Raw genomic sequence first — 16191 nt, 5'->3', positions numbered from 1 at the left:
CCAGGGAGACAAGGACAGACTCACCTTACCTTGCTTTGCACAACGCAGAACCCCTCAACCCACTCCAAGGACCACAGGAGACCCTCGAAGCTGGACCCCTTGATGCCCAGTTCGGAGACTAAGCTCAACAAGTCCTCAAACTCGCAGCAGACCTAAGTCCCAGTGGACCTGGATACTGAAGCAGCCTCCCTCTCTGTGTGCTAGGGTGTCTCATCCCCATCCCCTAGAAATGACTTCATTAAATGCTGTGAATCACTGAGCATTTGCATCTTTTCTGGAGCAGGGCAGCCTAGGGGCCCCAGCTTCCTCCTCCCTGACCCCATTCTGGGCCTGGGCCCTCTGCTACAGCACTATAACGTTCTGTTTGTTCTAGAAGCAACCATTGTTGGAGAACCAAAGGCCATAGTGGACCTAGGAGGGTGGGGAGAAAAGTCCTTCCAAAGCAGGAGCCAGGGAGACAAACTCCTTCCAGACCTCTGGAAGAAGTGAGACCACCAGAGGCCAACTCTATTGTGAGATGTAAGAGAGGCTGAAACTTTCCACCTGCCCCCAAACATCTATTGTACTTGAAATGTCTTCTTTCAAGTTTGTTTTTCTGTTTCTAGGGAAGAAAAAGACTTGAAGCCTGCCTGTGGGGATCAGTTACATGTTAGTGTGACATACCCTTATCATCCAGAGCTAGGCTTGTTAAGGGTGTGGTTCTGGGCAAAGATATGCTAACAGCCAACTTCAGCTTCTGTAATCTGCTTGCTCGTTTGATGTTAACTAGGGTGTGGTTAATCTGTTTGTTTGATGTTAAACCAGGGTGTGGTTCTAGGCTTTATGAGCTGCCTCTTTTGGGAGCTCAGGACTGATCTCCTCTAACCCTGTATGGTAGAGAGTTAGTCGGGGGGCCGGCTAATAAAGGCTCATAATTAATCTCAATTGGCTCCGTGGGTCTTAGAATCGTTCGCGCCATAACAGGCTGAGCCTGCCATGTTGTATTCAATGTAGCCGGGGACAGGAAAGCCGATGGGACTAGGGGAAGGAGTCTTTCACAGAGAGTCAGAAGCCCTGGGTCCTAGCTACAAGCATTCTGTATGACCTTGGATGACTCGAGCAACCTCTCTAAGCTTCAGTTTCCTCATATATTCCATGTAGAGCTTGACCTCTTTGATGCTAAGTCCCTTTTCAGTTCTAACATGTCTGAGTCAAATATGACTCAGGCCAGGAGATGAGAAAGGAGAGAGAAAGCAGGAAAGAGAGAGAAAGACAGCAAGGAAGAAGACTGTGATGGGGAAGAGCAGAAAGTCTCCAAGAGTGGACTCAGGACCTGCAGATCCTGATAGAAGACTTCAAGCTATCTGGACTGCTGTCCGGAACAGGACTAGCTCCCCTGTATGCCTGCAGGACTCAGACTCAGGTAATCGAGGGCCAGGAAGGATCAGGTGCCTGGTCAGTTCAGAAGTTATAGAACTCATAGGGAGTGAAGGGGACCAAAATTGGGACCAGACTCAGGCAGTTCAAATAATGGACCAAAGAATCTTCTGCAGTCTCCTTGCCTACTGCCCAGAGCTTAGACAAATGAGCATGTCCCCCTCGAGCAGGAAGCCGAGGCCTGGGGAAACCCAGAGAAGGGTCAGGTCGGGTAGAGGAAGCATACTGGCCTTTTTCCCCCAGGGTTGGCCACCTCACACCAGCCCCTCACACACAAACCTCAGCTCTGGCTGTGCCCGAGACTCTAGCTGGACCTTGGCATTCCCACTCAGGGTTCAGCCAAGCAGACCCCCGCACGAGCCTCACCCTTGATAGGTGGGCCTGCTCCAGAAGCCATGATTGGCCCACACCTCTCAGATCTCCCTGTTCTCTCAGCAGAGCTCCACCAGGTCCTCTGTCCCAACACCGCTGGCTCCAGCAAAGTAGCAAGAGCCTTCCATCCCCTCTGCCTTGCCCGCAGCCCCAGGAAGCATGGGGCTTGATCCCGCTGGCTCCTGAGCTGCCATTGGTGGGTGGAACCCAGCAGAAATGGCTTCGCGTGTGGCTACCTCGGGTCTCCCACTCATGCTCAGATCCAACTGTGGACCCAGGTCAGAAAGCATCTTCACAGGAGTGATGGATACCATAGGGGCAAGAGGGACATTAAAACACTACACATAGTTCAGCTCTTTATTGCCTTCATGGGTGGGTGAAGAGAGGCAAGAGGTGGGTGAAAGAGTAGTGCCTCAGCTGAGCTGGGTCAGAAGGGAGCAGGGGTAGGGGGTTACTGAGGAATAAGGATGCAGACACTTACATGGGCCCCACCCCTCGGGCCTCCCTCCCACACCACCTTCTCTGATCATGCTGGGGGTGGGTCCTGGGTAAAAGGTCGGAAGGTGAAGAAAATGGGCTGGTCAGGCATCAGGATGAGGTTGAACATTGTGCCCACGTCATTGAGATGCTGGATTTCAACTCTGAAATTCTCCAGAATCTGAGAAAGAGGGGTGGTGGACTTAGGGGAAAAGTGGGGAGGGCCTGTCTCCCCTGAGCCAGGCTCATTCACCTGTTGAGCAGTGCCTGTTGAGTGTGATTTGAGGAGCTCTAAGAGGTCAGTTCAGAAGTTATAGAACTCATAGGGAGTGAAGGGGACCAAAATTGGGACCAGACTCAGGCAGTTCAAATAATGGACCAAAGAATCTAAGAGGTCCATGCCAGCTCCTACTTAACCCTGCAGAGCGCCTGAAAACACACCACTAGTACTGTTCCCTTGATTCAGGCTTTCACTTCACTTTCTACAAAACTTTATCCCACTCTACCCTCATCACATCACCCCTGTAGAGGAACAGATGGCTGGAGACACCAATAGGTGATAAGTGGATTAGCCTAAAAAAGGAGGCAGCAGGGAATATTGGGGGAGGGCTCTGGACAGTGATGGCCCATGCCTTGATCAAGGCCGGGGCCACCCAGGGTTCTCGGATGCTCCCAGGCTAGACTCACATGGATGAGGAAGAGGGTCATCTCAACCTCTGCGATCCTCCGGCCCAGGCACTGCCGAATTCCCCAGCCGAAGCCCAGGTGGCGGAAGTGGGTGAGGTCTTTGTTTTTACCCAGCCATCGAGTGGGGTCAAATTTGCTGGGATTGAGGAAGAAGTTGGGGTCTCGGCCCAAGGTATAAGTAGACACCTGTACCAATGTCTGGGGACAAGGTCAGCAGAGGTCTGAGTAGACCTCATTTCTTCAAGTCTAGAGCATAACCCAGCTTCCCCACTCCCGCTCCCCAGCTTGGCTGCTCAGCTCTCCAGCACAGACACTGCCCACTGTGTGACCTTGAACAAGACCCCACCCCTCCCTGAGCCTCACTCAACAAGCATTACTGAAGCCATTAGGGCAGGGATGGCCTAAGGGATTGTCCTGCCCTTTCCTCAGCACCAAAGGGTCCTGAGACCCAGGTAGCCTGTAGGGTCTCCCTAGGAACCCTGGGATCCAGCAACAGTCCAGAGGTCATCACCCACTGTGACTACTACCTTTGCCCTTCATTCAAACTTTGCTGCTGCCAAGGACTCACCAGCCAGCTCCAGGAAGAGAGGCGGTACAGAAGCTCCATCGCCACCATCTGCAGTCTGCCCCCAACCTCTGTTTGACTGACGGAGCCTGCAGCCCTCCTGCCACACTTACCTTGGCGGGAATCATATAATCTTGTAGAACCAAGTCATTTACTAGGTATCTCTGCAGGGTCACGGAGATGGGGTGGAGTCTGTCAGAGGAAGGCATTCAGAAGTTAATGCCCAGAGGCCAGGACAAAGCGCCCCAACCCCCACATCATCTCAGCCCCAGCTGCAGCAAGGGCAGAGCGGATCTGGAGGCAGGACCCTGACTCTATCCCTCCTCCCCATTCTGAGCTGTCTTTCCAGGATTCTCACTTCCTGCTACCAATCTCCTCCTTGTAACCCTGTCCCCAGGCACCACGCTGGCCCTGCCCAGGATTTGGGCAGGCATAGGTGGGTGCAGGCTTGCCTCAATGTCTCCTTGATGCTAGCTTTTAGGAGTGGGACCAACTGCAGCATCCTGTTCATGTCTTCCCCGGCCTGGCGCCGGGCAGCCAGAACCTCCTCCCGCAGCATCTCCTGCACCGTCAGGCTGCGTGCCATCTCGTACAAGTGCCACTGCAATGTCATGGATGTCTGGCAGAGAGTATCGGGGTGCAAAAGACCAGAAGGGCCTGTCACTCCTGAGGCACTTAGACCCATGCTAAATTTTCATTTCCAAGAACCTCTCCCCACTCTTGTCCTAGTATCATCAGCAAAAGCAACTGTCCAAGAAGCCTTTCTCCCACCCAGGTGGGAATGTTTGGGACAGCACATGTCCCAGCCCTCATCCCTCATATCACCAGAGTCCACCATCTCCCCAGCCAGTAGAGGGCACCCATACAGCCAATGCCTTCTTCTAAAGGACTGCAGAGGCCTTCGTAGATCAAAGCCCACTTCTGTAAATTGTCCTCTGACTGAGTGACATTCCTTTTGTTTTTGTTTTCGTTTTGTTTTGTTTTTTAAAAATACAGCACCTGGTATTCCTAGGTGGTACTAACCAGGCCTGACTCTGCTTAGCTTCTGAGATCAGACAGACATTCCTTTAGAAATGCCAGTTGAACAAGCAACCCTGTCCCTAACAGAACGTTCCCAAGCCATAACATTTTATCTATAACAGCAAAGCAAAAAGGAAGGCTCACAGGTACAAAATGAGAACAATCAGACCTGGTTCCTGTCCATGTTGTAGTTAGCATGTGGTATATACTGATTAACCAGCTAATCTCAATATTAGCAGGGTGTTGTGACTGTTAGCCCTTCATCAAGCCTCACTGTCCCAGATTCCTCCATGGCAGGACCCCAGGCTGGCACAGCCCTCCTTCCTAGGGCTAGTACACAGGTTGTCGCATATTATCTTACCAAGGATCACATTTTTGTCCAAGAGGTTAAGACATTCTCCTTGTTCCTTCCAGAAGGAGCAATTATGAAAAAGTGCTACTCAGTCACTTCCCAGTTTGAAATCCTTGCCTGGCTTCGCATATCCTCCAGATCAAATCCAGAGGCTCTGGCCTGACCTATGGAAACCCCCAACACCTGCCTGCTACTCCCAGCTCCATCACCACCTGTCTCCAACATGCACCTAATGCTCTAGCTGCAGTGAGCCACATGCAGCTTCTGAAGCCCAGAAATTCTTCCTCACGGTTTCCTCTTCCCAGAATTCCCTTCCCAGCCTAGGAAGCCAATCAAGACTCAGATCAAACGTATGTATTTGTTTCACTACCTACAAGCCCAACAGAGTGGCTACTCAGGAAATACTTATTTATTAAAGTAGTCAAATAAGTTACCAGCTGTGTGATCTTAACTAAGTTATTTAACCTCCTGTTCCCCAGTTTTCTCATCTGAAAAAGGAGGATAATAGTAACATACCTCATAGTTTTGTTTGTGAATACTAAATGCATTAATACATGTGAAAAGCTTAGAACTTTGCCTGCCATATAGTATGTGCTCAATAAATGTTACCTAACAATAAGAGCTGCTTTGGTGCAGGTGAACATTTTTTGGAGATTTACGCAGAACTGGCAATGAACTATGTTTGAAATACGCTCAACGCCTCCATCTGCAGCCTGTCACAGGGACTGAAAGTCCTTCGTCAGAGCACAACATAAATGAGATACCTAGGAAATAGAGTTATTCACCCAGGAGACTTTGACATAAGCTTCTCCCTAGTCCTGAAATGCTATTCCTCTTCTCTCCTCCTGGCGACAGTATTCAAGACACAGGTTGAATTTTCGCTCCTCTATAGAGCACTCTTCCTGTCCTGCAAGGTCATATTAGTCTCTTCCAGTATTGTCAGTGCCCGGTGCAGACCTGCTTACCCTGCCCCATAGCACGGTGTGGCGGTCATCGGTGCACATGCTGCCTGCGTGTTATGGGCTGAATTGTTTCCCCAAAATTCATGTTGAATTCCTAACCCCCAGTACCTCACCATGTGCCTATATTTGGAGATAAGGTGTTTAAAGAGGTAATAAGGTAAAATGAGGTCACTAGGGTGGGCCCTAATCTAATAGGACAGATATCCTTATAGGAAGAGGAGATTAGGACACAGACACACACAGAGGGAAGACCCTGTAAAGACTTAGGAAGAAGACGGCATCTACACACCAAGGAGAGGGGCCTCAGAAGGAACCAGCCCTGTTGACACCTTCATCTTGGACTTCCAGCTCCATAATTGTTGAGAAAATTAAATGTCTATCTATTGTTTAAGCTACCCCATGTGTGGTACTTTGTTATGGCAGCCCTAGCAAACTAATATACTACTCTTCTCTGAGCCATTTGAAATATTTGGGGTCTACTGTGTGCATCTTTATTGTCTCAGTTCCTGAAATCATAACCAATAATCAATAAACACTAAATAAATAACCCTCCCTATCACATTAGCATGAGAAAGAGAAAGGGATGGTACACAGAAAGATAGGTTTTGACGTTCAAGAGAACTTTCTGTGGTATTGTGCTGCCTGCGGACAGGGCCTGAGGCTCCGGAGACACCACAGAAGATGCCCATCTGCTCTGCTCTCAGGAGCACCATGGGGGAGGATGAAAGACATAAAAAGATCCTAGAAGAGAGAATGCAGGGTAAATTCCACTGACTCCCAGCTTTTCTGAGTTCCTGCCAGCCTTCCTAAATCCAGTGAGCTGTGTCCCCTACCGGTGACTGAAAGGCTTCTCCTTTAAAGACTCCACACAGAACCAGGGCCCACGACACCCATGCCTAGTCACCCTCTTCTCAAAGGCAAGGAAAAAATGGTGGACCAGCCACAAGGCATGCTCCACGGGCAACTGACTTGACCTTACCCTCCCAGGAGATGAATATTTAGGAAATGAAGTCCACAGAGGGAGATCTACCCCATGTGGGCAAGGTTTCCGATGAGGCAAGCTGGCGGGGGAAGGGGCACAAGAGCACACCTCACCGTGTCCACACCCCCAGCCAACAACTCCGTAATATTGGCCTTGATGTCCTCGAAGAGCAGCTTGTTGTTTTCCAGGAGGCGGTAGAGGATGCCCGGGTAAATGTCGTTGAAGTCTTTTTTCTGTCTGAGGTCCAAAGAGAAGTTCTGGATATATTTTTCAGCTGTGTGGCAGGAAAGAGGAAAGAAAACAATAGTCTCTCTAGGTGGGAAGGAAGGAACAGGCTCTTAGCGAGAGATAGACTTGGGGATTCTGGATCCCTGTGCTTTCTAGGCTGCCATTTTATTGAACACATACTGTCTGCTAAGCCTTTCTTATCTGATTCTTCATTTAATTCTTGACCACAGCTCTATGGGGTAAGTGATATCCCCATTTTACAGGTAAGGAAACAGAAGTCCACAGAGTAGTGACTTGCCCAAGGTCAGGTGGGTGTTGGGCAGAGGTGGGATTTGACTCCAGGTCTGGCATCCCCAATCAGCTTTCTCTATGCTACTTTACTAATCTCTCTTGCCCAAGTCCCAATCTGTCACCAAGCACAGCCAGGTCTGAAAGGCTAGTCCTTAACTCATGTTGGGGATCATGGGTACCTTGAAAGAATATGATGGACACCTTTGATCTTATTCTTCATAAAAATTTAATCACCAACAGCTGGCCTTCAACTCACCATCTCGGAGCTTCCGGGCCCTTCCTGATGCCCATCCCTGCCCATCAGAGGGTGGGTTTCCTACATGGCAACTCAGTTGTCCATGGACATAACTTGGAACAAAGAGGCAGGCTTCTTTTTTGTTTCCAGCTGTGTCTTTCTTGCTCTCTCTCTCTCTGCCCACCCAAGCCTGGGTTTCCTACCCACTAAGGTAGACAGGGCTCTCCGGGCCCCCAGACTGAGCTGCCTAGGATACAGCCAGAGAAATCCTCACCTCTACTGAAAATCACGTCCCATGCGGCCGCATGATCCCGCCACGTCTTGGTCTTGAACAGACGGAACAGGTCTGCGGGGAGCATGAGCATGGGGACGCTGGTGTGGAACATCTGGTAAACGGCGTCAATGAACTGCTGGGACTCAGGGTCCACTATCTCCTCCAGCATCCCTAAACGCTCTCCAAATATGACATTGGTGATAGCTGCAGGGATAGGCACAGGCTGAAGAGTCCTTTATAATCTGAACATCCGAGAACCTAAGCTCCCAGGAACTCCACATCCACCTCCACCAACACATAGGATCTCATGCACCTGACTTCAGTCTCCTTCAGTAAAAAAACTGAGGCCTGAGGTCCATGGCGCTGAAACTGCAACCATTCAGGTCCTTCAGAGTGCCAAGTGGAAGATCCTCAAAAGGGATCATTTGGGTTGGGAATCGGTCTCCAGCAGAGCTGGAAGCGGGTCCAGGCGGAGATGAAACTGTTCTACCCACCCTTCCACCAGCACCCCAAGCATCCAGGCTTTTCTCCTGGGAAGAGAGATTTCTCATCTATAATTGACCTAATTGGCTAAATACTTCCTGAAACAGGCCAAATGGGAGACTTGGAGACATAAAGCCCTGGTAATTGGCCATCCAGGACCCACTCTGCCTGGACCTAAGAAGTCACAACAACCCCAACTTTTTCCCACCTGTGGGGTTGGGAATTTGAATGCTGATTTCATACCAAACTCTCATACCAGATCTCCTGCAGTGATCACATGATCTCCATCAAGCCATAGATCTTTTGCATGTGCTGTTTCCTCTGCCTCTACTGCCTGACCTCTTTGCCCTACCTGAATAACTCCTACCCATCCTTGAACATCCAATTCAAATTAGCCACCCAGCCTGCAAAGATCTATGACCCAGGAGAGATTTGCAGAGTGGAGGACTGAACCACACTCTGGGTTTTGGATAGTGGCAATGGAGACCTACATTTTGGAGACTCTTGCCTCCATAGCATGAATGCCAGATGAGAGTGTGCAGCTCCCCCGGGTAGCTGATGGCACAGGGTGTGTTCAACAGCTCATCCCAAAAGCCAGTCCCAACTCTTCTTCAGATGGGACTCTGGGTTCTCCCACCCCCAAGACCATTGCCAGGTAGGTACAAGCCTCTTACACTCAAAGGCAAAGCGAAACAAGTCATTACTGAAGTCCCCTGAGAACTTTCCAGAGCCCTGCTGCTCGATGCGCCTGTGCAGGATGCTGACGAAGTCCCGGGACACTGGGTCCAGCAGGGAGACGAAGTTCTTCACGGCTTCTGGAGCCATCACCTCCGGGTTTAGGGCCAGCCGGTCTTTTTTCCAGGCTCCTGACTTCCTGAGGAAACACAGGCCCTCGGGCCCTCATGGTCAAAAATTCCAGCCTCCGCAAACACAGAGGGAGCTGACTGGGCTCTCCCAGGAGGTTGAGCCAGGTTCAGAGTCCAGCACTCACATCTACCTGCCCTCACCTCCTCCCAACACTCTCTTTCTCACACCAGCTCCCTGCTGCTGTGGGGCCTGAGGGAGGAGACAGGAAGAAAGCGATGAAGGAAAACAAAACCTGACCACCCACCCCTGCTGCCGCAAGCCAAGAACTCGGTCTTAGAAACTTTAAGTCTCTTTCAAGGCCCCTAGTCTTTGCCTGAGTTGCAAGTATTCCTTCCTCTCACTTCCCCTTCCTCCTGGCCAATGCTTACCTCCTGCCATTTGAAGACCCCATATGTTACCTTCTCTGATCCCTGCACAGACACAACTGACCAACCTCTCCACTGCACCCCTGGTGTATCCCATTATTCATGTTGGTGGAGAATCTCAGGTACCCAGAATTGGATTAATGATAAACCTCAGTTCTTACTATGCCCACCTGGTACTCCCTGGCTAAGGGGACTGTCAACCCAATTCCTTTGTTTGCTTTTGTATATATTTTTATCTGATTGACATATATTTCTAAAACATACTTCTTAAAATGTATGCTTATTTTCAGCTTCTTAAAAGAAGCTGTCATGCCTTGGGGGATTTGCTTTTTTCACTCAATTTTATCTAAATATGATCTGTATTGTGAGTCACTCAGTTTGTTCATTTGGAGTGGTATATGCCACCACTCACCCATTCATGCTCCTGTTGAGCATTAAGTTGTTTCTGGGTTTTTGCGCTTTTGAATGGCACTGTTGCCAACATTCCAGTACCTTCCTCCTCAGGCGGGCTGTTTTATGGAGTATATCCCTGAAAAACAGAACTACTGCATCATAGGTATGTGAGTATTCAACTAGGAGGTAGTGTTCAACCATTTTCTAACGTGATAGCACCAGTTTTCACTCCCACTCACAATCTATGAGAGTTCTAGTTGATCCATATCCTCACCAACACTTGATAGGCTCACATTTTAAAGTTGTGATGAGCAATTTAGTGGAAACCAGTATCCCCTACATCTAAATATGCCAATTTATCTTATGTTTTACTGTCCCTTTAGACTGTGAGGAACTCGCGGTGGCAGGGCCCTGCCCTACTTGTCATTAGTCCTTGTACTTAGTACAAGGCCTGGCACATAGTAGGTGCTCAATAAGATGGGACTTAATGAATGAACCAATGAGAACTTTGCAAAGTCTTTACTCATTCAGATCTTCAGCCTAACCATGTCCCTGATGGTTGGCACAGCTGTTTACGATCATCATCATCTGTTTTAGGGAGGCAGAAAGATGGTAGGGATTTTCCTAAAGGCCCCAGATAGAAAAGGCAGGGTAAATGTGGCTCCAGCTCCTCACCCCAGCCTTTGTCTTCACCACAGCTGCCTATCATCTCTCTCTGCCCCTGAGAAATGACCCAGTACTCACTTGAATAAGACTCCGATGGGTCTCTGGTAATGCTGGTGATAGGCAACCCAGGGCGGGATGGAATATCGTTCTGGTGTGGAACCCTCATACTTAAAAAGAATGGCTACGTCCTCAGGGTCAACGATAAAAACCGACTCCATGGTGCCAAGCTTCTCCCTGGAGGGAAGAAGAAGAGGGCCTATGATGTAAGGGTTCAAGGAGAGCCGTGCAGACCCTGTGCAATCAGGACAGGAGTCTCGACTCGTTTGTAACCACCTCATGGCTGAGAGCGCAGAGCAGATGGGCCTAGAAGTGGATCTTGTTTCTACAGCCTTCTCACTGGCTCTCACTCCCTCTGAGTCTCATTCCTCTTTCATAAAACTGAGAAAAATACAATGCCTATTTCACGGGGTTGCCAAAGGATAAGATGATCTCAAGTCTATGGATATGACTCCTATGAGGCATTCTATAAGTGACAGATTTACGCTCCTCATATTATCACATTGGCTGCTGCTGCACCACAGCATGTCCCCTAGGACCAGCCCCGCCCCCACCCCAGCCTTCCATGGACTATCAAGTCCTCCATCCCATGCCACTCCCATGCTCACTCTTCCTGTGTGTTCATACCCTCGGCACTCTCTCAACCACTACGTAGCTCAGAAATAGCACCTTCATGTCAGGAGTGACCCTGTACTGGAATGACGGCATGTAGCTTGCTAGGCAGGTCATACCCTGGGCCAGTCAATCCTTCCTAGACTCCAGGATTAAAATTCTGGGAGTGGCCACCTTGTCTCCGAGAGTCAAAGGTCTGACAAAGCACTTTGTCTCTATTAAAATAACACTGCCCCAGGTACAGATTGTTGAAGTAAGAAATGTCCAAACCTGTAGAGAATTTTTATAAGAGTTTATTTGAGCCCAGACTGAGGACAGTTGCTAGGAAATAAGATCTAAAATGCTCCGGATAACAAGTTTTGCAGTTTTTTTTATGCATTTGAAATTATAGAGGGAATCTCCCCATTCTCCCTCCCCCTCCCATCTCCTCCTTACCCCTTTCCTCCCTCCCCGCTTTCCTCCCTCTCTGAAAGATGAGGGGGGAGAAAAGAGAAGGGAGGAGGAGGAGAAGGGAGGAGCACTGCTCAACCACTGACCTATAAACCCTGGGCCTACTTTCCCAAATCTCCCAGAAAATCCTCTCATTGTTTTTCTAGTTACCACATGTCCTCGCACCACTAGCTCCATAACCCTACCCTGGAGCAAAGTCCTTGAACTGCTATTATTATTATCAATTCCACTTCTGGGAATCTAGCCCAAGGTAATGATCTGACAGGGGACAATGATGCCTAATAGATGAGGAGGTTCATTATGGTGTCAGGTCTAATAGCAAGAAAACCCAGAGTGGGCTAAATGTCCACTTTAAAGAACTGGCTAAAAAAAATATGGTTTATCCATGTTACCAACTTCAATGCTGCTTTTTAAAACTATACTAAAGAGAGAAAAGAGGAAAGAAGTCCTCAATATATGCCGTGAGACAATACCAAACAGTATATATAATATATTCACATTCCTAACTGTACATAAATATTACCAAAATTGAGATTGTATCTAGTTTCAGTTTTCATTTGTGTTGTCTGTATTCTCCAAATTGCTCTATAAATATGAACAGTAACAGCCTTTGTATTAAAAAAAAAAACTATGAAAGTTATATTCTAAATTCTTTGCATTTATTCAGAATTTTATCATTTCCAGGTTATATGTTAGAATATAATGATGACACGTTGAACTAGAAGTCAGACAGTCGGAGTTCCAGCCCTGCCTTTGCCCTGAGGAGCTGTATGACCTTGGCAAGATTCTTCTCTCTGGGCCTTAATTTTCCCATCTATAAACAAGGATTATAACACCAACTTTGAGAGCATGCTACAAAGCTCAAATGAAAGTGATTCAGAAAACAGAAAGCAGGGGACTAGGAAGCAGGGACTAGCGAGAGATCACTGAAGTGAGGTTGGGGACAGAGGCACTGACAAGCCTAGGGGCCAGGGAGAGAGAGAGAAGAAAGAGGAGAGACTGGGAACAACCTTCCTCCAAGCATGCTCAGCCTGCGGCCTCCCGGCCTCCAACCAGCTGTGAAAAGGCACTTGAGACTTCAAAAGGAGTTGTGGGAGGAAGTGAGCAGCTGGACCCCTACACAAACAAGCCAGCCCTCCTGCCCCTACCCAACCCAGCCAGTCAGCCAACACGTACAAAGACGCCCTTTTCCCATCTTGATCATTTCATTCAAAGTAAAATGCACTGTTCCTCCTGATATTCTGGCCCTGCCCCCAACTACCACCTTCTATACCTCCCACCCTCCTCAACTATGTTCTCAGAAAAAGAACCCAGGTGTGCCACCCACCATAGAAACTGCTAAACCAGAACAAGCAAGGCCTACCACCGAGGGCAGCCCGCAGATACCTGTGCCTATTCCCCACTGCAAGGGAGTGGCAGTGCTCGGAGGCTAAAAGACTAAAGCCCCTTCTTCCTGGCAGGAAGCAAAGGCAGATGCTTGGGGAAGAAAAGCTCTAGCCACCCGAGTGAAAGAGACAAAATCAGCTGCTCCAGAGCTGCACAGGGCTGAAGGGTAAGGCCAGCACTCTAGGAAGACAGGGCTCTAGCTGGGTGACCAGGGCAAGAATTCTAGCCTCTCTGAGCTTGAGTATCTTCTAATGATGGGGATGATAAATGTACCTTCCAAGAGGTCCTGAAGATAATGGATGTAGGGAGGCAGTTAACAGGGCTTGTTCTCTTATCGACCTCCCACTACCCCCCATAAAGTTTCAGAGGGTGTGGGAACTGAACCCACTGTTTGGAAGCCTTATCTCCTGCCACCATCCTCAGGCAAGGAATAGATAAAGTCAGAATGTGGACAACAGCCTGCAGTGGGCAAACAGACCATTTGGGGAGCAGGAAGCACAGCAGGGCTGCTCAGGCCCTTCTACCTCCCTATCCTACCAGCTCCCACTCTCTGCCAGGCTTACCTGTAAATAGGGCCGTATTTCTGGAAGTTCTGGAATTGGTGGTAGTGGAAATTCTGTGAACCCTTCTCTCTCCAGAAACGGTACAGATTTAGCCAGCCGTTGTCACCAGGAGAGGGTATCTCACTGAAAGGGCGAGGGACTCGAGTGGAAATGCGGGCTCCCTCTCTAGTGGGCACCCTGAGATGCCATGGGCCCTCCTGTGGGGCACTCAAGAGGGGCTGGCAGCCTTTGACCAAGACTGAGCGCAAAGGAAGCCCCCGGGCCAGCATTCTGTCCGCACGACACCCACTGCAGCAAAGCCTGACAGGGGACTCTGGCCCTGAGCTCCTGCAGCCAGATTATAACTGCCAGCTCAAGGTTAAGGGAGAAGTTGACACAGCGGTCAACTGCCCTCCCTCTTCTGTTGGCTCCCGTCCCCACACAACCCCTCCCAGACTAGGGTACCAAGGCTCAGTCTGGAATTTCTGCAACCAGAGAGGCTTTCCAAAGCACAAGGAGGACCCTCTGTCTCTGTCCTCAGTGCCAGCCCCAGCAGATCCCTGAGATGATACAGAAATGGTACAGATTTGTGCTTTTCTTTTACTGGGGCGTCCTGATGACCCCTTCAGTGGGACCCAGCTGCTGGCAAACATCCATCAGGATGTACCAACACCTTGGGTTTGGGGTTCATAAGGAGGGGACTGAGAAGAGGTTGGAGTCACCTTGCAGCTTTGGGACAGCATATATCTTAATTACAACCCTATTATTTATATATAACTGTTTTTGTATAATTCCCTGATTTTTAAAGTTCTACTTTTTCTGCTAGCAGAAAAAAAAATCCTATATTTTCTGAAATGTTATAATAGGCAGTTGCTATTATTACTTTTAAAGATACTACTAACTATAAAAATAAACTAAATTACAGTCATATTTGCTCATTGTAGAACACTGAGGAAAAGGACAAACAGGAAAAATTATGGCCTCTTGCATCTTAAATATTGAGTGAAAGAAGCCAGACACACAAGAGTACGTGCTGATTATGAATGAAAGAGGAGTCTGTGGAAAGTAATCTCACTGAGCGATCTGATCATAAATTCCTAAGTGGGCAGGTCATGGTGAGTAGTCATCGCCTCACATAATTTCCTTAATAAAAAGTTTATCTTTGCCTTAAGTAAGCCCTGCACATTGTTTCCGTGCATCTACGTTAACACACATTCAAAATGCCTCTTTTCAGAAGAGAGCACATAATCTCACTATCTATAATCCAATGCCTGCCTTGCTTTCTCCCACCTTCCTATAATCTTCCTAACGGTCCCTCCTTAATTCCAAATGCATAAAAGAAGCTGCAAACTAACACTCTGAGAAGCATTTTTCTCAGTTTGTTGAGATCTTGCTTCCAGACATATCCTGTTTGCCAAAATAAATTTTCATAAAAATTCTCTACAGGTTTGGACGTTCTTACGTCAACATGTTGGATTTCACTTTAATGAAGTTCAAGAATCAGTAAAATGAATTTACAGTGTTAGAAGTGGTTCTCGTAGGGAAATGACTGGGAGAGGGCATGAAAGAGCTTTCTAGGGCACTGGGAATGCTTTCTGTCTTGATCTGTGTGTTTACACATGTAAAAAATCACCTGAGGTATAAACCTTTGCTATTTGCATTTTATGAAATGTTACCACAGTAAGAATGCAAAAAAAAAAAAAAATCATCTTTTCTAACAGATAAGTTTTCAAATTCACCTTCTCAGTGGATGACTTGGGCTTCACCAATAAGACAACCCCCAGTGACATTCTGGATGAGAAGGTAGTCACATGAGGAAGCAGGCACCATGTGAAACCATTTCTGGCATATGTGGTGGCAGAGATCTCCAGCCTGGGATAGCTGCAGCATGCGAGCCTTGTGGGGGTCGATGAGTTGCCACCGAGGCAGCCCTGAGATGTAATTTGGTTGGTATTCCTGACACCTTGGCATCCAAGCCTGATCATCTTCCCTCCTGGAGATCTTGTGGAACTGTATAGTATCCCTTGGTAAATCCCTTCCCCGTAAAACATTAACTGAAGTGCATTCCGTTCTTGACAACCAAAAACTCAGTGATACAATGGTAATGTTAACCTAAAAATAAAAGGCCTTTCAAAGTGAAAGACAACAAACATTTCTTGAGATCAATAAGAATAACTATTGAGGACACACGGATTTCAGGCAGGAGCCAACATAGTGTTGCAATTAGGAGACAAAGGTAATGGGTATCTTTGAGAAAGGGAAGGGGAACTTTACATCAATAGAAGAAAGGAATTGATGCAGATAACATAACCTAAACAGTGATATTAATTTTAAACAGTGTTGTTAATTTTCAGCCCAATAGTCATCAGTCTGGTAGTCAACTGCTTTCTTATCTTCACAAACAGTTCTTTAGGACAAAATGTTGACCTAGGCCCTGTCCAAAGGTTATTTTGCTCTGTTTTTAACATTCCAAGGTTTGAGGCATAAGACATGCAAGGCAGTCCCTCTG

General features: G+C 48.1%; 1 protein-coding gene across 3 annotated transcripts; it reads right to left on the bottom strand.

The window, feature by feature from the left end:
* Nucleotides 1-2122: 2122 nt before the first annotated feature.
* On the bottom strand, nt 2123-14059 carry CYP11A1 (cytochrome P450 family 11 subfamily A member 1). 3 transcript variants are annotated; one of them, XM_039856667.1, is made up of 9 exons: nt 13704-14057; nt 10714-10869; nt 9019-9218; nt 7862-8065; nt 6947-7107; nt 3970-4136; nt 3631-3709; nt 2953-3150; nt 2123-2446 (listed from the first exon to the last, which is right to left on the bottom strand). In XM_039856667.1, exons 1-9 carry the CDS (start codon nt 13970-13972, stop codon nt 2315-2317), a joined length of 1566 nt encoding a protein of 521 aa, XP_039712601.1. In that variant the 5' UTR covers nt 13973-14057; the 3' UTR covers nt 2123-2314. The 3 variants fall into 3 exon arrangements, with proteins under 3 accessions (XP_039712601.1, XP_039712603.1, XP_039712602.1); XM_039856669.1 differs by lacking the exon at nt 7862-8065 and having other exon boundaries at nt 13704-14059; XM_039856668.1 differs by lacking the exon at nt 2953-3150.
* Nucleotides 14060-16191: the final 2132 nt, after the last annotated feature.

Source organism: Pteropus medius, unplaced genomic scaffold, assembly GCF_902729225.1.
Source record: "Pteropus medius unplaced genomic scaffold, Ma_sr-lr_union100, whole genome shotgun sequence".
Classification (NCBI taxonomy): Eukaryota; Metazoa; Chordata; class Mammalia; order Chiroptera; family Pteropodidae; genus Pteropus; species Pteropus medius.
Note: the sequence above shows the minus strand (reverse complement) of the source record. Positions and strands in the feature narration are given on the sequence as shown.